The sequence below is a fragment of the Leucopleurus acutus genome (assembly GCF_964270905.1).
Source record: "Leucopleurus acutus genome assembly, chromosome: 15".
Lineage (NCBI taxonomy): Eukaryota > Metazoa > Chordata > Mammalia > Artiodactyla > Delphinidae > Leucopleurus > Leucopleurus acutus.
In genome coordinates this window covers 47,946,861-47,970,085 of record NC_139157.1, presented here as the reverse complement: position 1 = coordinate 47,970,085, position 23,225 = coordinate 47,946,861, and the positions used below count along the sequence as shown (strand labels likewise).

The window sequence follows — 23,225 nt, the reverse complement described above, 5'->3', positions numbered from 1 at the left end:
GATAAATGAATACAAGGTAGCAGGATACAAGATTAACATACAGAAATCAGTTGCATTTCTTTACACTAACAATGAAATACCGGAAAGGGAATGTAAACAAACAATCCCTTTTAAAATCACATCAAAAAAATTAAAATACTTAGGAATAAACCTCCCCAAGGAGGTGAAAGACTTATATGCTGAGAACTATTGATACAAAACATTAACAGAGGAAACTGAAGATGACTCAAAGAAATGGAAAGATACCCCATGCTCCTGGATTGGAAAAATTAATATTGTTAAAATGGCTATACTACCCAAAGCAATATACAGATTTAAGGCAATACTCATCAAAATACCCATGACATTTTTCACAGAACTAGAATAAATATTCCTAAAATTTATATGGAATCATAAGAGACCCAGAATTGCCAAAACAATCCTGAGGAAAAAGAACAAAGCAGGAGGCATAGCCCTTCCAGACTTCTGACAATACTACAAAATTACAGTACTCAAAACAGCATAGTATTGGCACAAAAACAGACATATAGATTAATGGAACAGAACAGAAAGCCCAGAAATAAACCCACAGATGTATTGACAGTTAATCTTCAACAAAGGAGGCAAGAATATACAATGGGGAAAAGACAGTCTCTTCAGCAAGTGGTGTTGGGAAAGTTGGACAGCAGCATGTAAATCAATGAAACTAGAACACACCCTCATATCATGCACAAAAATAAACTCAAAATGGCTTGAAGATTTAAATATAAGACATCATAAAACTCCTAGAAGAGAACATAGGTAAAACATTCTCTGACATAAATTATACCAATGTTTTCTTAGGACAGCCTCCCAAGGCAACAGAAATAAAAACAAAAATAAACAAATGGGTCCTAATCAAATGTATAAGCTCTTGCACAGCAAAAGAAACCATAAACAAACCCACAGAATGGGAGAAAATATTTGCAAATCATGTGACCAACAAGGGCTTAATTTCCAAAATATACAAACAGCTCCTACAATTCAATAACAAAAAACCAAACATCCCAATTGAAAAATGGGCAGAAGACCTAAACAGACATTTCTCCAAAGAATACATATAGGTGGCCATTAGGCGCATGAAAGATGCTCATCATTGCTAATTATTAGAGAAATGCAAATCAAACTACAATGAGGTATAACCTCACACCAGTGAGAATGGCCATCATTAAAAAGACTACAAATAACAAATGCTTGGAGAGGGTGCGTACAAAAGGGGAACCCTCCTACACTGTTGGTGGGAATGTAAGTTGGTACAGCCACTACAGAAAACAGTATGAAGGTCCTCAAAAAACTAAAAACAGAGTTGCCCTAGGATCCAGCAATGCCATTCTTGGGCATATACCCAGACAAAACTATAATTCAAAAAGATACATGCACCCCTATGTTCATAAAAGCACTATTCACAACAGACAAGACATGGAAACAACCTAAATGTCCACTGATAGATGAATGGATAAAGAAGATGTGGTATACTTATACAATGGAATACTACTCAGCCATTAAAAAGAATGAAATAAGGCCATTTTCAGCAACATGGATGGACACAGAGATTATCATACTGAGCAAAGTAAGTCAGAAAGACTTTGAAAGACAAATACCATGTTATCACTTATATGTGGAATCTAAAATATGACACAAATGAACTTCTCTACAAAACAGAAACAGACTCACAGAGACTTGTGGTTGCCAAAGGGGAGGGGAGTGGAGAAGGGAAGGATTGAGAGTTTGGGATTAGCAGATGCAAACTATTATATATAGGATAGATAAACAACAAGGTCCAACGATATGGCACAGGGAACTATATTCAATATCCTGTAATAAAATATAATGGAAAAGAATATGAAAAAGAATATATATATATGTATAATGGAGTCACTTTGCTGTACAGCAGAAATTGTACACAACAGGGAATCAACAATACTTCAAAAAAACATTTTTTTAATATAAAAATGTTACCACTTACAAAAAATAAAATAAAATTTATAAAACAAACAGAAAAGACAAGTTGTCTGACTTGAATAATAAAATTCTCTAGGGCTTCCCTGGTGGTGCAGTGGATGAGAGTCCGCCTGCCGATGCAGGGGACACGGGTTCGTGTCCTGGTCTGGGAAGATCCCACATGCCGTGGAGCGGCTGGGCCCGTGAGCCATGGCCGCTGAGCCTGCGGGTCCCGAGCCTGTGCTCCGCAATGGGAGAGGCCACAACAGTGAGAGGTCCGAGTACCGCAAAAAAAAAAAAAAAAAAGAAAAAAAAATTCTGTATAGTTTATTTTGAAATAATTCATTTTACATTAACTTTATATTTCTCCATATCTTTTAATTCATGATTTTAAAATGTAAGTCTTTTGCCATGTGATTTTTATAGAAGGTCTAATGTACAGAGGGATTAAATAATTTTTAGAAGATAAAATGAATCTCATAATCTAATCAAAGGGAGAGAGAGAATAAAAAGCACATAATAGTAGAGGAAAAGAAGACTATATAGGACTTCCCTGGTGGCGCAGTGGTGAAGAATCCGCCTGCCAATGCAGAGGACATGGGTTTGAGCCCTGGTCTGGGAAGATTCCACATGCCACGGAGCAACTAAGCCCATGCGCCACAACTACTGAACTGTGCTCTAGAGCCCACAAGCCACAACTACTGAGCACACGTACCACAACTACTGAAGCCCACGCGCCTAGAGCCCGTGCTCCGCAATAAGAGAAGCCACCAAAATGAGAAGCCCGTGCACCGCAACGAAGAGTAGCCCCCACTCGACACAACTAGAGAAAGCCCGCGTGCAGCAACAAAGACCCAATGCAGCTAAAATTAATTTTTAAAAAACCTCAATAATCTTAAAAAAAAAAGACTATATAGCAAAATATGGCAAGCAGTTTAAAGAAAGCTAATTGGAAACAGTTCTATTTTTCTCCTTCTGATATTCAGACTTAAAACTAAGTGTTTTTCAACAGTTTTTAAAAGAGAGTTAGAAGCTTCAGGAAGAAATATTTTTAACACATCCTAGAAATATTTTAACACACATAGCAAGCCTAATAGTGTTTAGTCAAAATGAAAGAACAAAAAAACCACAGAAAATAGGTCATCTCAAAACAACAAAAATATGAGATCAGTGAAAACAAAAGATGGTTCTCAAACTAATACCAAAATAGACAAGATTGGCAAGAATGATCACAACAAAATAGAGAGAAGGCATAAACAATGTTAGAAATACAAGTTGAAGTGCCAAAGGTAAAAGAGGCACGTTAAAGTAATACTATGAACAACTTTATACCACAAATATGGAAAAATCAGATTAAATGGATAATTTCTTAGGAAAAATATGATATAAACTGATTCAAACAGAAACAGAAAACTTGAGTAGACCTGTAACAATTAAGGAAGTTGAATTAATAGCTTAAAATCCACTCCCTTTACTTCCCACCCCCCCCCACCCCTGCCACATAAAATCAACCCACAAAAATCTATATAACTCTGGATGGTTTTACAGATGAGATCTATCAAACCTCTAAGATATAGATTATATCAATCTAATAAAAATTCTTGAAAGGAGAGTTGAAAAATATGAAAAGCTCCACAATGCGTTTAATGGGGACAAAGTATGAATCTTTCTCAATTACTGAAAAAAAAAAAGTTACAATTCTAAACAAAATATTACCAAAGTAGATACAGCAACATTTAAAAAAACACACTACATTATGACAACAAAGGATTTATTTCAGGAGTGCAAGGATAGTTTAACATTAGATACATTAACATTATTAATTTAACTACCATATTAACAGAATAAAAGAGAAAAACTGATTATGTCAATATTTTCAAAAAAAAAATTTGGTAAAATTTAATATCCATTCATGATTTCAAAAAACCCAAACTTCGGGCTTCCCTGGTGGCGCAGTGGTTGAGAGTCCGCCTACCGATGCAGGGGACACGGGTTCATGCCCCGGTCCCGGAAGATCCCACATGCCACGAAGCAGCTGGGCCCGTGAGCCACGGCGCTGAGCCTGTGCGTCCGAAGCCTGTGTTCCACAACGGGAGAGGCCACAACAGTGAGAGGCCCGCGTACCTCCCCCGGCAAAATAACCAAAAAAAAAAAAAAAAACCCCAAACTTCTTAAGAAGCAAGAAACAAGAGATAATAAACTGATTATAAAGTTTATCTACCAATATCCTGTAGTAAATTTCATACTTAATGATGAAATATAAAAGCATTCACTTTAAAGCCAGGAAAAACGTTTTTTTCCCATATCTACTTAATATCATCGTTAAGTTCTTAAGCACTGCATTAAAACATTAAAAAAGTATAAGGATGGGAAGGGAAGTAATACAATTATTATTTTCTGATGATGACTCTATATACAGAAAATCCAATCAAAAAGACATATTAACTATTAGCACTAATAAAAGTTGCTGGATATAAGACTGACACACAAGGTCAGTGAAGTTCCTAATACCAGCAATTAGAAGATGTAATTTTTGAAAGCTAAACTTAAAACTGCAACATTTATAAGGCACCTGGAGTATATCTAATAAAAGATATAAAATAATTTTACCAGAAAAATTGCAGAACTTTATTGAAAGACATGAAAGAAGACCAAATAAACTGAGAAATATATCATGTGCATAAATGAGCTAATTTGATATATAGAAAGATTTAAAATGTTTCTAAATTGGTCTATAAATTCAATAAATTTCCAATAAAATCTCAAAAGGGTTCTTCCCAGAAACAAAACAATCTGATCTTAAAATTAACATGGGAAAGCTTTTTTTTTTTAAGACGATGTTGGGGGTAGGAGTTTATTAATTAATTTATTTATTTTTGCTGTGTTGGGTCTTTGTTTCTGTGCGAGGGCTTTCTCTAGGTGTGGCAAGCGGGGGCCACTCTTCATCGCAGTGTGCGGGCCTCTCACCATCGCGGCCTCTCTAGTTGCGGAGCACAGGCTCCAGACGCGCAGGCTCAGTAGTTGTAGCTCACGGGCCTAGTTGCTCTGTGGCATGTGGGATCCTCCCAGACCAGGGCTCGAACCCGTGTCCCTTGCATTAGCAGGCAGATTCTCAACCACTGCACCACCAGGGAAGCCCTGGGAAAGCTTTTTTTAAAGATCAAGAGTAAATACGACAATTTTGTAGATGGCTAGTGGGAAGCTGCTGCATAGCACAGGGAGATCATCTTGGTGCTTTGTGATGACCTAGAGGAGTGCGATAGGAAGGGTGGGAGGGAGGGAGGCTTAAGAGGGAGGGGTCATGGGGATGTATGTATACATATAACTGATTCACTTTGTTGTACAGCAGAAACTCACACAACATGGTAAAGCAATTATACTCCAATAAAGATGTATTAAAAAAAAGAGTAAATAAGATAATTTTGAAGCTAAATAGGGAAGATCTGCTCCTGATATGTATCATTACTTACAAAGCAACAGTAATTACAACAGTATGACATTAACATGGGAGAACACAACAGAGGTTGGGGAATTCAGTGGAAAAAAAAAACTTTTCAATAAATATGTTGGAACCACTAGCTCTTTATATCTAGAAAAATAAATAACAATAAGATCCTTACTATATACACAAGTAAAATGTCAAATGAACTGAAGACCTACATGTGAAAAACCAATCTGTAAGCACACATAAACCTTAAGGATGAAAACTTTCATTACATCCAGAAAGGGAAGGAATTGTAAACCAGGCACAAAAACCAAACAGTAAAGGAAAAAAACTGTTAAATTTAAGGTTAAAATTGAAGACACGTAAAACACTTTAAAAAAGAGAAAAGGGAAGAAAATCGAAAGAAAAAGCTAAAAAAAATTTTGTGGAGACTTTAAAGTGTAATTCTAGATGAGGAGAAAATATCTCTACAATAAATATAACTGATAAAGCCTTGATATCCAGAAAATATGAGGAATTCCTACAAATTAGTAAGAAAAAGAGTACAGATCCAGTAGAAAATGAGCAAAGAACATGAATAAGCAATTCTCAGATAAAGAGATCCAAATGCTCAAACTTATTAGTAATCAGGAAATGAAGATTAAACTAAGGAGATTTAGATTTCAAAGAATGAGAATGGCAAAAAATTTTTACACCTTACACTGTCAAATATTGTTGAGGATGTAGGGAAGTTTAAGCTCTAACACATCGTGGGAATATAAACTTAGGTACATTTTATAGAGCAACTGTGAAATACTGGCTTTACTACCAAATGTGATAGTTTTATTGTTAACATACCTCAAAATCTGAAAAATTAAGCACTAAAATTGAGCTTATAAGGAAAATAAAAGGCTAAGACAAAACTTATGCAACTCTGTAATGAGAACACTAACAAAATCAATAATTGGTACCTGAGGAAATAAACTGCTCAGTCAGGCAGGCAGCTCAGTGTGGCTGGAGGCTGTCAGAGCAGATATTAAAAATGCACAGAAAATAATAGTATGGAAATTCTGGGTACATTTCGATTAGGATGGGGCTCGCAGATGCTAAGACAAAGCAAATGGAAATAGAGCTCTGAGCCAGAAGGCTGCCATTAAAGTACTGAGGAGAGGGTGAAACCTGCCATGAGTCACAGAGGGCACAACGCTAGGATGCAACTCTAGGGAAGGAGGAAGCCCTGGGTGGGTGTAGGTGCTCATTTCTAGCTGTTGTTTAATACAGTCAAAAGAGCCCCTGCTGCCAATGCAGCAGTGAAAAGAGGGCTTTTCCTTTCCTACTGAAGGCTGCAATTCTACTCCTCCTATTCTGGCTCCTCTTGCCTAAAAATATTTTATGCGAAACATGACTTCTAAGTAAAACTATAATTATTCTCTTATTTACCAATCATGTATAAGCTAACTGTATTACAAAAACCCTGTTAGAATAGATGCTATCTAGGTAGAGTATAATACACACACCCTAAGACCTGGCAAATTACACTTCTGTATGTCTTCTGTAAAGAAACTCTTGCACATGGCCACAAGGTGACAGACATAACACTGTTAACAACAGTGCAAAAGTGAAAACCATCTAATAGTTGTAGAGAACAGAAACACTTGTTTAGTCTTACAAAAGAATGCTAATCAGCAGCTAAAATGAATGACCTAGAAACATGTAAGAACAAGGATAGATTCCAAAGTTATTACTGCTGACACAAAAGATACTCAACATCATTAATGAGGGGTATGATGATTAAACCATAATGAGATGCCGTTTCACACATACTAGGATGGCTATATAAAAAAAGACAGATAATAACAAGTGTTAGTGAGATCGTGGGGTTTCTGAAACCCTCATATACTGCTGGTGGGAATGTAAAACAGTGCAGTCACTTTGGAAAACAGTTTGGCAATTTATTAAAAATTACACACAAGTTTATCAAACGATCCAGCAATTCTCTTCCTTGTTATCTACTCAAGAAAAATGAAAATATATACCCATACAAAGACATAAATGTTCAGAGCATCATTATTCTTAAGGGTCAAAAAGTGAAAACAACTCAAATTTTCATCAACTGATGAATTAGTCAATAAAATATATCAGTAGAATGCACTACTACTAGGCAATAAAATGGAATGAAATACTGATAGATACTCCAATATGGATGAGCCTGAAAACATTATGCTAAGTGAAAGAAGCAAGGCACAAAAGATCACATTTTGTATGATTTCATTTACATGACATATCCAGAAAAGGCAAATCTTGAGAGACAAGGAAGAAGATGAGTGGTTACTTGGGGTTGGAGGTGTGACTGCAAATGGACACAAAGAATCTTATGAGGAGAAGGAACTATTCTAAAATTGAATTACGGAGATGTTAGTACAACTCTGTAAATTTACTATAAATCACTGAGTTATACACTTAAAATGAGTGAATTTTATGTTACATAAATTATACCCTAATTAAGTTGTTAAAAAACATAACGTTGAATGAAAAAAAGCAAGTTACTTAATCTACGCCAAGTAGGACACCATTTATGTAAAATCTAAAACCTAAAATAATAGTATATGGGCTTCCCTGGTGGCGCAGTGGTTGAGAGTCCGCCTGCCGATGCAGGGGACACGGGTTCGTGCCCCGGTCCGGGAAGATCCCACATGCCGCAGAGCAGCTGGGCCCATGAGCCATGGCCACTGAGCCTGCGCGTCCGGAGCCTGTGCTTCGCAACAGGAGAGGCCACAACAGTGAGAGGCCCGCGTACCACAAAAAATAAATAATAGCATATGTTTTGGACATACATATATAAGAAAACACAAAATCATATATTGTAACAGTTTGTACCAACTTCAGAACAGTGCTTACCTCTAGAGATGAAGAAAAGGTAAAAGAATGGGAGAGAGGTCTTTGCTACATCAATGATGTTTATTTCTCAGGAAAAAAAAAAATTAGCTAACTCAACCAAATACTTATATCTCAGTGCTAGATACACAGGATGTCTGTTATGGTATTTTCTGTACACTTGAAAGAAAACCTCACCTTTGCTCAACTCTGTGTCTTTGTGGACTTCTACCATATTAGCCGGTGTACAGTGAGGAATATCAGGAGACAGAACCTCAGAGTGCAATGTTAATTCAGCAGAGAACTCCTGGGATCCATCGCTGTAGTCCACAGATCCTGATAATGTTCTGCTTAATTAAAACATATCCTTTATAACAAACTATATATCAAAGCAATAAAATTAGTTCTGAGATCTATAATAAATAACCACTTACACAGAGAAATCATTCTGTTTGAGAATTTCCTGAAGTCTCTTCTGAAATGTTTTTTCACTTTCTGTTGCTGGCACAAACCTGTGATCTTTGAATTTTAAAAGTGCATTAAAAAATGTAGAAAGCAAATAAATGAAATTTTTTCCTAGAAGAGCTTTTAAAATAGTAGCAATTTCCTATCCTTGACACATACAACACCACATAAAAGTAGTCCTATTATAAATCAAACAAAAGAGAAATGGTTGTTACTGAAGCTATGAAATTAAGCACTTAAAGTCAGTCTAAGATTAAGTTCTACAACTTTAAATCTAAAAGAGGAAAACATTATTTTCTACCTATAAATGTATCATACACCCTGAACCTAGAAATTTTCCCTTTATAAAATATTTCTATTTTAAAAGAAATTAAAGGCATTCAAAACTTATCAAAGGATTTTTAGGGTCCAAGAGATTATAATACAAATTTTAATTGGACTTCAGTATAGGCTTACTACTGTATTTCAAATACCTTTGCCTTTTGAATTATGTCTTCTATTCTTTTACCTTTATTTAAAAATTTTTGTTGTATCCATGGCATTAATTAAGCCCCTTCAAAGTCTTTTTGAATATAGCAGGGTTTAGTAAAAAATAAAATGAGTATTTTCTTCAGAGATGTACAAGGTAATCAAAGTCAGAATTTATATGACATACCCAGAAAATAACATGGGGGCAGAATTTCATGGGTGACATTTTCAAAGCATAATGAATTAAATGAAGTGTTTCTAAGTTGGGACTCATGCTCTTCTTTAAGTATTCTATAGCTCATTTGGAAATACAAGAGGTTAAAACATACCACAGAATGAAAAAGGAGAAAAAGGTACTACCAGTGAAAACCAAGGCCAATGAAGATGTCAATTTCTCATGCGAAGAGAGACAATGAGTGACACTTTGGAGGTACAGAATTATGGTTCAGAGCAATGAGAATAGGGAAAATATATATAGAAAATTTAAAGGTAGTTTGAAAAGCAAAATCTAATGTCACGGTAAAAACTCAATGGCTTAAACTTTTCCATTAAAATATCCAGTTAAAAGAAAATCATTTATACCTTGTGATTCGGGTTGACTAATTTGAGAAGTTTCATTTTTGTTTCTTCGCCGTTGCTTTTCATCTTCCCATATGGCCTGTAGACCAGGGTTTCCACCAATTTGAGCTGTAATCATAATAATACTTCAATATTACAAGGGTCAAAGTGAAAAATACTTGCTTAAAGAAAAGAAACCCATACTTAAAAAAAAATACTGTCTTTTAAGAAAAACAATTACCTACTTTGTGTAATAAAACAAATTATCCCAACCTATATTTACTGTATTACTCCTTTTTTAGTTTTCCTACTAGTTCCCAAAAACACAGCAAGTGAATAAGATTCAAACATTTGATTATAGCCAGCAGACCTAAAAGTCTCCTCCCTGGTATATAACCTGGAAATAAAAAAATTAAAAGGCAGAGCATGGTAAATTCTTTTATAATGGCTAATTTATTTAGTGTCACACTTACTTTAGGTTCATGTCTATGCAAACAAACTCATATGAATGAAAGCATAAATGAAAAAATGATGACTATCTCATCAGAGGTACAGAAAAAAATCTTCATAACATTTTACATCCTCCTTCTTTAAGTAATTTCACTTCCCTAGTAACGTTTTCTTCCCTACTTTTCCCAACCTTTGGTCATGGATTTTTAAAAATAAAAACATATATTAACAATAACTGTGTATATACCTTCAATGTCCAACCGATTTAAGATATCAGCAGCTACAGCATCCACTTCTAATTCACAAGTACTCTGTGGTTCAACACCTTCCAGTATTAAAGAGCTGTATTAAAGAAGTATCAAAAGACACAATAATTAAGAGAAAATTTTCTTAAGATTTTTATTACTTAACAATTTTTCATGTTTATGTGGTAACCAGAAAAACCAGTGATATTATATTAATCCACAATTATTCATGACATAATTGATACTGTGTGTATATACAAAGAAACGAAAAACAGGAAGAGAAACACAAAATTGACAACTCCATTGAGATACTTTTGGAGTCTATTTTACGTATTTTGGTTCATTATATTTTATAGAAAAGGAATGTACAATGTTTCAGCATGTGGGTCACATCCAGGGCAGGATGGGATAAGATAACAGAGGGACAACAGAGGGGATGCATCAAAAACCATACACACATGCAATTATTTGCCCAGAGGCACCTATCTCAGCAATCGTAGATGGTTTTTAAAAATGAGGAGGGAATATATATATAAAACAAAAGATGAGGGGAGGTGAACATACTGAAAAGTGAGCAAATGATACTGTTCTCCCTGCCCTCAACTACTGCTAAGCTGGAGAATGTTTAAAATTTTTCCATAACTATAGAATTGAGAAACCACATGAGTCCAATAGTGGGATCATAGCTAGGAAAAGAGGTGACACCATGAGGTCATTACTTTTTATGAGAACTACAGAACTATTCCCCACTAATGCTCTTTGACTCAAAAGCATTTTTGTTTTTCATCAGAACCACATGCAAGATTTCAGATGACGTCACATAAATGTCCCTGCTTGACAGAATAAACATGACAACTAGTATGGATCCCAGTTTATCCATTCCAAAATTCATATCTCCTACCAACAGGGACACCAAATGAAAAGGAGAGAACTTTTACTAGAAAGTGGATGATAGAAGATTTCATTAATATTTGAAACATATAAAAATGTTTTACGAGAAACATTAACAAAACCTCATTTTCCATTGTCTATACCTAAGGAATGGGTGAACAGAAATTTTGATGGAATATTAGAGATTAATTTGTTAAACCACGGAACTTTTACTATTTATATATATGTATAGACACAACACACACATATATCTTTTTACCATTGACAGAGAAGGAACGTATTAGTCAACCTATCACAATATATCCATCCCTTTAACTTTCAGAAAAAGTAATTGTCAATATAGCTTGTCTTCTTTACCCATATAATTTACCAACATCAGTTATGCCATGAATTAAAGTACCAGATAAAATAGTTTTTGGCCAACAGTTTTCTCCTTTATACTAAAAAGTTTCACACTTTTGGAAGCGGTGTATTATACATTTCAAGGGTGAACTTTCCAGGAGCAGAACATTTGTGACAAAGGAGGGAAACAATAACATTAAAAAATGCAATCTCTTCGGCTTCCCTGGTGGCGCAATGGTTGGGAATCCGCCTGACGATGCAGGCGACGCGGGTTCGTGCCCTGGTCCGGGAAGATCCCGCATGCCGTGGAGCGGCTGGGCCCGTGAGCCATGGCCACTGGGCCTGCGCGTCCGGAGCCTGTGCTCCGCAACGGGAGAGGCCACAACAGTGAGAGGCCCACGTACCACAGAAAAAAAAAAAAAAAATGCAATCTCATAGTAGAAATTTACAACTATTTCTTGCCTACTTCAGACATTCAGTATAGGAGGAGTTCCTAGGGAAAGGAAGTAGTTTTCAGAATTAAAAATGTTTCCAGTAAACAGAAAAAGTGTGAGTAAAAAAATCAAGTCAGCAAATACATGTAGACCATTCATTTTAGTCATGAAAGGTAGATAAGCAATACAATGGTATTTAGAAAACCATGCCTCTCTGAACATTTCTGTTCATAGCTTAACACAACAGACAATTACAGTCAGTAATTACAATCACTGAGGGTGGAGTTCAGACATATACAATTTAAAAAATCTGTTCAGATCATTCTGATGGACAGCCAGGTTGAGATTACTGCAGTAGACTCAACTTTTGTGAATTTAACACTCTGGCAGATGACCTTGAAGGTCCATGATATGTGGTAATTTACAACGAGCTAGCAGGTAAGGTTAGTACAGCTGCTAACTCAGCGCTCTTATCTCATTATGAGTTTGTTGCTCTCTATTTGTTATGGACCTTGAAATAATGTTTGTGAAGGGATATAAAATACTTTTGGGTTAAAAAAAACAAACAAACAAAAAAAGGTACCCAGAGGAAGGTGCTAGTACTGGGGATAAAAATGAGACTAATAAAATTTAAGAGCACTGATTTGGCAAAAATGTTGGACATTATGTTATCTGTATTTGATAAAATTATGGATTTTCATGTTTAATATAAGAATCCTAAAAACTTGGGACAAAAATATATAGCTAGCCTACATTTATTATAAATTCTAATTCTGAATACCTTGTCTAGTTTCACTAGTTTGCCTTTTCATATCTTTGCTCTTAAAAGTAATGATTCAAACTTTTCATTATAATACAGAGAGCTTCTCCAAACTAACTCATAAGCAGTGAAGCTTTACTATAGTCTTATGACCTAACCAGAAAGATGTTTGTTCAAAAAGGCTTCAAATAAAAATAAACCTAGACTTGAATTGATCATGCAAAAAACAAGTTAATGTAGAACTTTGAAAACCACGGGATCTAGTGAGTAGGTAAAATCCTTGGGTTAAGTTGATTTGCTCCAATTTTAGAGACATAGAGGAACTGTATCACAGGCATAAAAATGAGAAAGTAAACAGTTTGTCAGTCACTTTGCTCTGGACTGATTAGAAATTGAATTTGATGTGGTAAATAATGCTGTCTCTAAAGTTGATACCACTTCAACACAATTATAAAAACAATTCTGCTGTATCTGAGAGGGAACCTAGAAGTACATGTGTATGTGTACATATACAACTTTTACCAAAAAGTCCTGATACATGTTAACTGAATCTAGAAGTAAAGCAAGTCACTGTCCATTTGAAGTCTTTGAAGTCTCATTCTGGTAATATTCCAGTCATAAAACAATGTATTTCCATCATCATTTAATGAGATTCTCTCTTAATTTTAGGTCTTAAAAAGCCCAAGTAATTCTATAATATGGAAATTCTGTGAAGAACATATTAAGATCTTAAACTATATAAATTAAGCTCTAAACAAATATTTTTGACAGTTTATCTTCAACTGATTAATAAATTCACATTTTCTTACCTTGAAATAAAAAATAAAGTCATTTAACTAAACACTTTTTCTACTTTGCACTTTACATAAAAAATATCTGCTTAAAAACGTATCAGGTGACATATGTGTAGTGAAAAGAGGAAACCATACCACCCTATCAATATCCAAATGATCAATAAAACAATCAAGAAAGCTTGGGCAACAACTTTGTGGCATAAAACAGAAAACCTCTGAGTTCTATGTAGATTAAGCTATTACTGATAATTTAGATAGGTACTGATTACATATCTGCTTTATGGTAAGGAAATCTAAACAGTTGGAATATGTTACCGCCTCTAAGAAAGTCTAATAAATAATAAAAGTCAAAAGAAATTATAAGTTGTATTATTCATATACACTATGTCAACCCACTTTTTTCCCCACAAATATATATATATTTTTTTTTTTTTTTTTTTTTTTTTTTTGCGGTACGCAGGCCTCTCACTGTTGTGGCCTCTCCTATTGCGGAGCACAGGCTCCAGACGCGCAGGCTCAGCGGCCATGGCTCACGGGCCCAGCCGCTCCACGGCATGTGGGATCTTCCCGGACTGGGGCACGAACCCGTGTCCCCTGCATCGGCAGGCGAACTCTCAACCACTGCGCCACCAGGGAAGCCCTCCCCACAAATATTTAATATTTGGAAATATTTAGGGGTTATTTTTATTTAAAATATTCGCCATTTAGGTTTTTTTTTTTTAGCTGTGTTGGGTCTTTTTTGCTACGCGCAGGCTTTCTCTAGTTGCAGCGAGTGGAGGCTACTCTTCATTGCGGTGTGTGGGCTCCTCACTGCAGTGGCTTCTCTTCTTGCACAGGCTCTAGGCATGCGGGCTCAGAAGTCGTGGCTCACGGGCTCTAGAGCACAGGCTCAGTAGTTGTGGGACATGGGCTTAGTTACTACGCGGCATGTGGGATCTTCCCGGACCAGGGATTGAACCCGTGTCCCCTGCACTGGCAGATGGATTCTTAACCACTGCACACCAGGGAAGTCCCGCCATGTAGGTTTTAGATTGTTATTTTATTATGCAATTTTTACTTGACAAGTTATAGGATGTCAATTTAGAATGTACAAAGAAGATGGATGTTGGAGAGAAGTATAAACACAACCAGATTTCTTTTATTAATTAGGTAATAACTAGGTATATTTTCATGGTCTGTTCTTGAAATCTATGATCCATGTAACACACTAATGTTGAGATTTGCTTTTTTGATAAACTTACAGATAAAAAACAATTACAATAAAGGTTAAAATTAAATTATGCTAACCATTGACTTCTGAATAGAGTAGGATATATGTAAATAACTTTTCCTTTCCTTTACAACATAAACTAACCTTGGTATTTCGTCTTCTTCCCACCGAAATAAAGTACCAGTAAGAGAATTTCTTCCTGGTAGCTGATTCTTGCAAGATCCACTCGCACGTAATGGATCACCTAGGAATAAAAAGGTAAAAGGGGTAAGTTCCACTTTTAACTTATATATAATTACCCTTTAAGTATATTAGTAAACAACCCATATGACCAGTTCCTAAAATTGTATCCTAAAAATTCATAAACATACCGGAATGCATATGCACAGTGGAGAGTAATGATTCCAAACCGACATGGGGAAAAGTATTTGCAATATATGGATATGAAAGAGAAATGGCCACAATACCTTCATACTAGAAAAGAATTATGATACATTTAAATGCGCTATTGTGATAGGTATGCTTCAAATCTCATTTTAAAAATAAAGAACTAAGAATTTTTGTAGACTTTAAATTCCTAGGGTATTCTATATGAGCCTCAACTAAAATTCTAGTGGAAATCAGATTCCAGATAAAATTCAAAACATACTTTAATGCTAATCCCTGAATAAAAAGAAAATACACAATGCATTTCGAAAGTAATGGCAGTAACAGTGAGTGGAAACCTGGGGCAAATGCAAATACAATTTGACGAGCAGTTGGAGGGAACTATGCATTTGCTTAGTTGTCCCAGCTGTAGAAACTGAGTCCTGGGGCCATGCTTTGGAAGTAGTCTCTAAATTTTAGCAATTTTTTTGTGATCTCTTATGGGGAATTTAAATTTTCAGATAAAGAAAGCTTGAGTGAATGGCATAGAAGGAATCCTAACATTAAGAAAGATATTAAATTTGCAATCCTCTCCAACTAAATTTGATACTTTTTCTTATTTGGTTAGCTTGATCATAAAATTATGTAATTAATTAGACTTACCATCTTTGCTATATTAACAAAACACATAACAAACCATGTAACTGATTCTATATACCTTCAGAAGTTTTTGAAGGCTTTGCTGTTATGTGGCTAGGGCATGTATATGAAATTACTTTGCAAGTTGTAAATTAAAACACAAATATTATTTTCTAAGAAATTTATATGAGTGAAAAATCTACACAAGTTTACTAATTCAAAGTTATCACAGTATAAAAATTCACACTTTACCTCCACTTTATGTATTATTTTATTTAAAAATACATATATAATTCTTTTCAACTCTGGATGTTAAAAATGTAATATAAAGGCACTATGGAGAACTGTAAAAAAATCCCTCTATGATGCTAAAAATATTTACTCTATTTAAGTACTTCTATATACTTCACCTTAACAACAGTAATTAGCAGCATTTCCGTTTCATGTAGCAACTGAGTATATAACTGAATAATAAGACAAAATGGTATATGCATATGTAGTATTAAAATTTCTAAATATTTTTCACTTTTGAATTTATTTTCAAAAGACTACATTATGTACTAAATTAACTTGTCTTACAAGATTAAAATGTTAAGTTGTGCATATATATGCAACATATTTACAATAAGTTTACTGTCCATTTAATTATGTGTCTGATATTACATGACAAAATATAATACAAAAAAATTCACCTATTCTTTTCATTATAATCTTTTATCTATTTTTTTAACAAAACAAAACAAAAATCTAAAATAAACATTTCACCATACTTGAAATTTCCCTGCTTTTAATTTCCCCCAACGAAATTTCATATATTTCTGCCTTCAAATTGTAAAAATTTTCCGTATTTTGAAAAAAAATCCCTTCCAATACTCATTTAACTTTTATAACTAAAATAAATGGCTTACATGTATTTGCTAATTCGAACTTTCCTCATGCTTTTTCACCTACTGGAAACAAACTTTTGTAAAACTGACCTCCTTTTCCTATAAATACCTCCCGTACACTCTCTAGAACATTTTCCATTTCTCAATTCTTCTTGAACTCCCAGCTATATTTGACACTGATAAGCAAACTGTTTTTCTTTTTTCCCCCAATAACCTTTATATTTTGGAATAATTTTAGATACAGGAAAGTTACAAGAATAGTACATTTTCTGAATCTGCTTACCACACCCCTCCCATTGTTAACATTTTACATTATCAAAGCACATCTGTCAAAACAAAAAAACTGACACAGATACCTTCCTATTAACTACACTATACACTTTATTTGAATTTCAGCAGTTTATCCACTACTGTCCATTTTCTGTTTCAGGATCCAATGTAGGGTACCACATTGTAGTTAGTTATCATGTCTCCCTAGTCTCCTCTGGTCTATTTCTCAGTCTTTCCTTGTTTTTCATGACCTTGACAGTCATGAGTACTGGTCAGTTCATCTATAGGACGTCCTCCAATCTGGGTCTGTTGATGTTTTCCTCATGATTAGATTGTTATTATGGGTTTCCATGAAGAATACCACAGAGGTGAAGCATCCTCATCATATCATATAAGAGGGGACACGATATCCATATGCCATCACTGGAGATGTTAACCATCAATACTTGGTTAAGGTACAATTTCATGGGTTTCAAGATTGCATAGAATCATACCACCATGCCAGTAACATACAGAATAATTCCTCATCCTAAAAGTTCCCCTACAAAAAAAAAAAGTTCCCCTGTATATTGGCTTTGTAGTCAACATTCTCCTCTTCTCCAACTCCTGGCAACCACTAATATGTTTTACATTTCTATAGTTTTGCCTTTACCAGATGTTGTATGAATAAAATCAAACAACTTGTAGTCTTTTGGGTCTGGCTTCTTTCACTTAGTAAAATGCATTAAAGATTCATCGATGTTGTATGAATCAAGAGCTTGATGTGTTTTACTGACAAACAGCATTCCACTGTATTGGTATATAACAGTTTATCCATTGTCCCACTGAGTGGACATCTTGGTTACTTTAGATTTTTAGCAATTATGAAATAAAGTTGCTATATACATTTGCATACAGGTTTTTAGGTGGACATGAGTTTTAAATCACTTGGTAAACATACAGGAGTGTAACTGCTGGGTCATATGTTAAGTCTATATTTAACATTACAAGAAACTGCCAAACTGTCTTCCAAAGTGACTACACCATTTTGCCTTCCCACAAGCAATGAATGAAAGTTGATGCTGCTCCTCCCATCCTTACCAGCATTTGTTTATTGCTAGTTTTTTTTGGATTTTAACCATTCTAATAGGTGTGTAATGGTTGCTCTTTGTGGTTTTAAAATGCATTTCCCTAATGATATATACTGTTGAGAATCATCTATTCCTGTTTGCCATCTTTATATCTTCTTCTTTGTTGAAGTGTCTGTTCAGGTCTTTTGACCATTTTTAATGGGGTTGTTTGCTTTTGTTGAGTTTTAGGAATTCTTTATATTATTCAAGATATAAGTACTTTATCAGATATGTAATTTGAAAATATTCTCTCCCAGTCTGTGACTTATCTTTTTATTCTCTTAATATTATTTTTTACAGAGAAAAAGTTTTTAACTTTGACAAAATCAACTTGTCAGGAGATTTTCTCATTGTTTTCTTCTAGAAGTCTGATAGATTTACATTTTACATTTAAGTCTATGATCCATTTTGAGTTAATTTTTATACAAGGTATGAAGTATATGTCTGGTCTCTTTTATTTTTATTTTCTGGCATATGGATATCCAATGATCCCACCACCTAAGATGAAGTTCTAGATTTGGGAATCTCTTTTAGTCCCAAGAGATTCAAACTGAAATGTCTCAAAGTTGTTCCACTTCCTAATTTGGGTATATCTCTTTGAAACCCTACCTTATTCTGGAGGGTTCCAACCTGTCCAGCAGGCCCTGAGTTGTTTCTGGCTTCCTCACCTAGTAAGGCTGTCTCAATGGAGGCAGCCAGGATTAGCAAACCCCTCAGGGCAAAGGCTGTTTTCAGCATTCTATTTCCTCTTTTGGCCAGTACTTCTTTATTGTTTATAATCTCTGTGATAGATTAAAAAAAAAAATCTTACCTAGTTATTAAATTGGTTTTAGTAGGAGGGTGGATCCCAATAACCTAACCCACCATTCGGGGGAAAAAGTCCTCCCTGGTTACTTTTCAGAGCACAGTTTGGGTATGGTAGAAGAGACCCAAGGAGTTAAACCAAAAAAGAATAGCTGGTAAACAACAAGAGAAAAAAAAGCTAACTTTTGGTTTTAAAAGTTTGTCAGTGAAAACGAAGAAAATAATTATAACATAAAGGACAGCAGGGTCGGAGGAAAAATGTTGGTTTCACTTTGTTTTAAGTAGAGGAGAAGGAATCCAACAATAAAATGCAAAAGATGTTACAGCATTTTAACCAGAAATTCTATTCCTAGGTATATGCCCAAGAGAAATGAAAACATATGGCTACACGAATACTTGTACATGAATGTTCACAGCAGCACTGTTCATAATAGCCAAAAGGAGGAAACCCAAACATCCGTCAATTGATGAATCAATAAACGATGTAGCATATTCATAGCAGAATATTACCTGGCCATAAAAAGGAATGAAATACTGATATATGCTACAACATGGATGAACCATGAAAACATTAGGCTAAGTGAAAACAAATAAACATATGATTCCATTTATATGAGATGTGCAGAATGGGCAAACAGAGAGACAGAAAGAAGATTCATGGTTGCTAAGGGAGGACTGGGGGTGATTGATAAAGATTTCCTTTAGAGGTGTTGAAAATGTTCTAAATTTGATTGTGGTGATAGATGCACAGCTCTGTGAATATACTAAAAACCACAGAGGTGTCCATTGTAAATGAGTGAATTGTAAGGCGTGTGAATTAAATCTCAATAAAGCTATTACCAAAAAAATTTATTTTGAGATTCTTTTCCTGATAAACTCTAAGACATTTTTGCATATTTCTTTTTATTCCTTATCCACTCAGCATTTATTTTCTAAATATATATTATTTTATAAACCATAAATTACATAATACTTGTTTCAAAAGCTTTAATTTGAACTTGCAAAATTAACCTTACTTTTCCTCCTTGCTTTTCGGAACTTGACAGCAGCCAGATTTATTAAATTCATTCCATACAGATTGTAGTCAATGAAGAGCTGTAGGAGGTAGGGAATATGCGCTTCATGAGGCTGATAAAATTTATTCATTATGGCTCCACTTTGCAAAAGTTCACATATCCTAAATTAGAAAAAAAAAGTTATATCATAAAATTATGTTTCCTAAAATGTTAAGTGAAACGGTGATTATACAAATATAGAGGATAAAACACATTATACTAGCACACAAAATTTTGATTTCAATTATACTGGAAATTTGTATTTAGTTGGAAATTGAAAGTTTAAAATCAAGTTTTAAAGTAAGCTGCATGCTCTGAAAGAAAATGACAAAAAATGCCTTGAATGAAGAATATTTTGACTTCTAAAACTAATTTAATGCTAACTATACTGAAAAACCTAAAATGTCAAAAGGATTTTTAAAATATTAGCTTTTTTAAAAAGTCCAGAAAAAATTCTGAAAAGGTTACACAAAAATTCTAAAAAAGGACATATGACTCAATCAACCACACAGAGATGTTACCACTTTTGATATTTTTATTCTCTGAGTTATTTTTCCTTCATGATGGGGAATACAAATAACAGGCAATTATAAATAGTGCAAGTGCTATGCAGGGGAAGTATATGAAACATCTAGAAGGGATATTAACCAGACTGTAGCTTCTGCAAAGCCTTCTTGAAGAGAAGTCTCTAAAACAGGAGGCTAAACAATGAACTGGAAATACTTTTTCTCAGAGAGGAGAAGAGTATTTCATGCAAATAAAATTGCACATGTGAAGGGTCACAAGAAAATGTGGTTTATTCAAGGACTGAAACCACTGAGTGAGGCTTAGAGACAGAGGCTATGGTGGTGGTAGGGGGAGGGTAGAGAGGTAATGAGAAGTCAGATCATGCAGAGCCTATTAAAGACATCTGAAAAGGTGGTGGAATTTGCCTGTGAAGAGCAGGAAAATGAAATGACCAGGTTAGCTAGAGAATGCAGAACACTAGAGACAGAGAGTGAGAGATTACTGTAGAAAAACTAAGATGATGGTGGCTTCAACAAGGATCATGAAACTGTGTTGATTCAGGAGACATATAAGGAATAAAATGGTCAGGACTTGATGATTAACTAGATATGGAGGGTGAGACAATATGAGTTGAGGATAATGCCTAGATATCTTGGTTAAGCAGCTAGTTGGCGGTGCTACATTACTGGAAGAAAACAGGTTTGTTTGGGGATTTTATTTGGAGAGGAAATAAAGACAAACTCAGTTTTAGATATACTGGAGTTTAGGTATACTGGAGTATTCAGAGAGATTTCTATAAAAATATTAGAAATGATAATAAGGATGAGGATAAGGATAATTTTGTTAACAGAGTAGAGGAAGCAAACATATTTTGGGGCACTATGTACTGGACACTGTGTTGGGTGCTCTAAATGCTTAATCTCAAGTAATTCTTACTACAAACCTATGGTACTACTATCTCCATTTTATAAACAGACAAATTGGGTCTTAGATCAAAATGTTGTCCAAAATCACACAAATAAAAGGTGGAAGTGCTAAAATTCAACCCAAATTTTCTCTGACTTGACCCCTCACTCTTAACTATAGTGCTTTTCTATTTATCCAGTAGATAGATGATTTGATATACTGGTCAGGAGCTCTGGAGGAAAATTCAAGCTACTGATATATATTTGGAAGCCAAATGCACAAAGATTTTAAAAAATGGGAGTATATAAGACTGTAATGTGAAGGGAACATATAGAGAGAAAAAAAATCAATGCCTAAGACAAAAGTCCAAGAAACAACTACAATGTTAAAAGAGGAATCAACAAAATGTTGTAAATATGAATGACTAGAAAGGTATGAGGAAAACCAGAAAAGGTTTACATCAAAGCAGCCTAAATTAAGGTACCTAAGCACTGACAAGTGGTCAAAAGGTAAGGACAAAGAGGTGTTAATTGGGTTTAACAACACTGAGGTCACTAATGAAGGCAATTTGAGTGAAATGGTTGAAGTAGAGCCTATATTGGAGTAAGTTAAAGAGTGAATGGGAGGTAAGACACTGAACCCACAAAGTATAGATAAATTCTTCTGGGAGGGGACTTCCCTGGTGGCGCGGTGGTTGAGAATCCGCCTGCCAATGCAGGGGACACGGGTTTGATCCCTGGTCCGGGAAGATCCCACATGTTGTGGAGCAACTAAGCCCATGTGCCACAACTACTGAGCCTGCGCTCTAGAGCCTGCGAGCCACAACTACTGAGCCTGCGCGCCACAACTACTGAAGCCTGCGCGCCTAGAGCTCATGCTCTGCGACAAGAGAAGCCACCACAATGAGAAGCCCGTGCACTGCAAGTAAGAGTAGCCCCCACTCGCTACAACTAGAGAAAAGTTGTACACACAGCAACGAAGACCCAACACAGGCCAAAAAAAAAAAAAATCTTCTGGGAGAATAGCTGTAAGTATGAATGTTTTTGAGTATGAATGTGTGTATGTGTAAAATTCACAGTCTTATTAATATTTAAATGGTGTGGAAAGGGAGATGGGGATAACTGATAGATGGAAGCAAAGGTCAAAGAGGGTAGAATATGAGCTTTAGAGGTAAGGGGGTAAATCTCTTCCACTGTAATAGGCAGTGAGAAGGACAGAATGGCTGTGAATAGATTTTAAGAATCTTTGATTGAAAATTAAGAGAGCTTTATTTTGATGGTTCTCAAACTTTTGGCCCCAGGACCCCTTTTCATTCTTAAAATTTATTGACAGCGTCAAAGAGCTTTTGTTTGATTTGACACTTACCAAATCAGGTTAAAACAGAAAATTTTAAGAAACTTATTTACTAATTTTAAAATAACAACAATAAACCCATTATATGTTAACATAAATAACAGTGTTTTATATATTAAAAAATCCTATATTTTCCAAAACAAAAACACTTTAGTGGGAAAAGAGGAATTGTTTTAATCTTTGCAAACCTCTGTTTTAATAGAAGACAATTGGATTCTCACATCTGCTTCAGCTCAGTCTGTTCTGATATATTGTTTGGTTGAAGCATATGAAGAAAATCCAGCCTTACACAGATAAATAATTGGAAAAAGGAAGAGTAACTGAATAGCCTTTTCAGGTAAACGTTGATCTTTGTTTCTACTACATGGAAATGCAATGGAGTGGTAGTTTCTTAAAGGTCAGCAATAATGTGGAATTTGAAACCAAATCAATGAACTTTTTGTACTCTGTTATAT

The 23,225-nt window shown here is 34.9% G+C and overlaps 1 protein-coding gene across 3 annotated transcripts in view; it reads right to left on the bottom strand.

Moving 5' to 3' along the window:
- REV3L (REV3 like, DNA directed polymerase zeta catalytic subunit) overlaps window positions 1–23,225 on the bottom strand; it is a 187,051-nt gene that overhangs the window by 100,341 nt on the left and 63,485 nt on the right. For all 3 annotated transcript variants that reach the window (XM_082856064.1, XM_082856065.1, XM_082856066.1), the window contains 6 exons: window positions 19,966–20,126; window positions 15,019–15,118; window positions 10,446–10,540; window positions 9,773–9,877; window positions 8,692–8,776; window positions 8,456–8,604 (listed from right to left, as the gene is read on the bottom strand). In XM_082856064.1, the coding sequence (XP_082712190.1) occupies window positions 8,456–8,604; window positions 8,692–8,776; window positions 9,773–9,877; window positions 10,446–10,540; window positions 15,019–15,118; window positions 19,966–20,126 (695 nt within the window). The remainder of the gene's footprint in view (window positions 1–8,455; window positions 8,605–8,691; window positions 8,777–9,772; window positions 9,878–10,445; window positions 10,541–15,018; window positions 15,119–19,965; window positions 20,127–23,225) is intronic.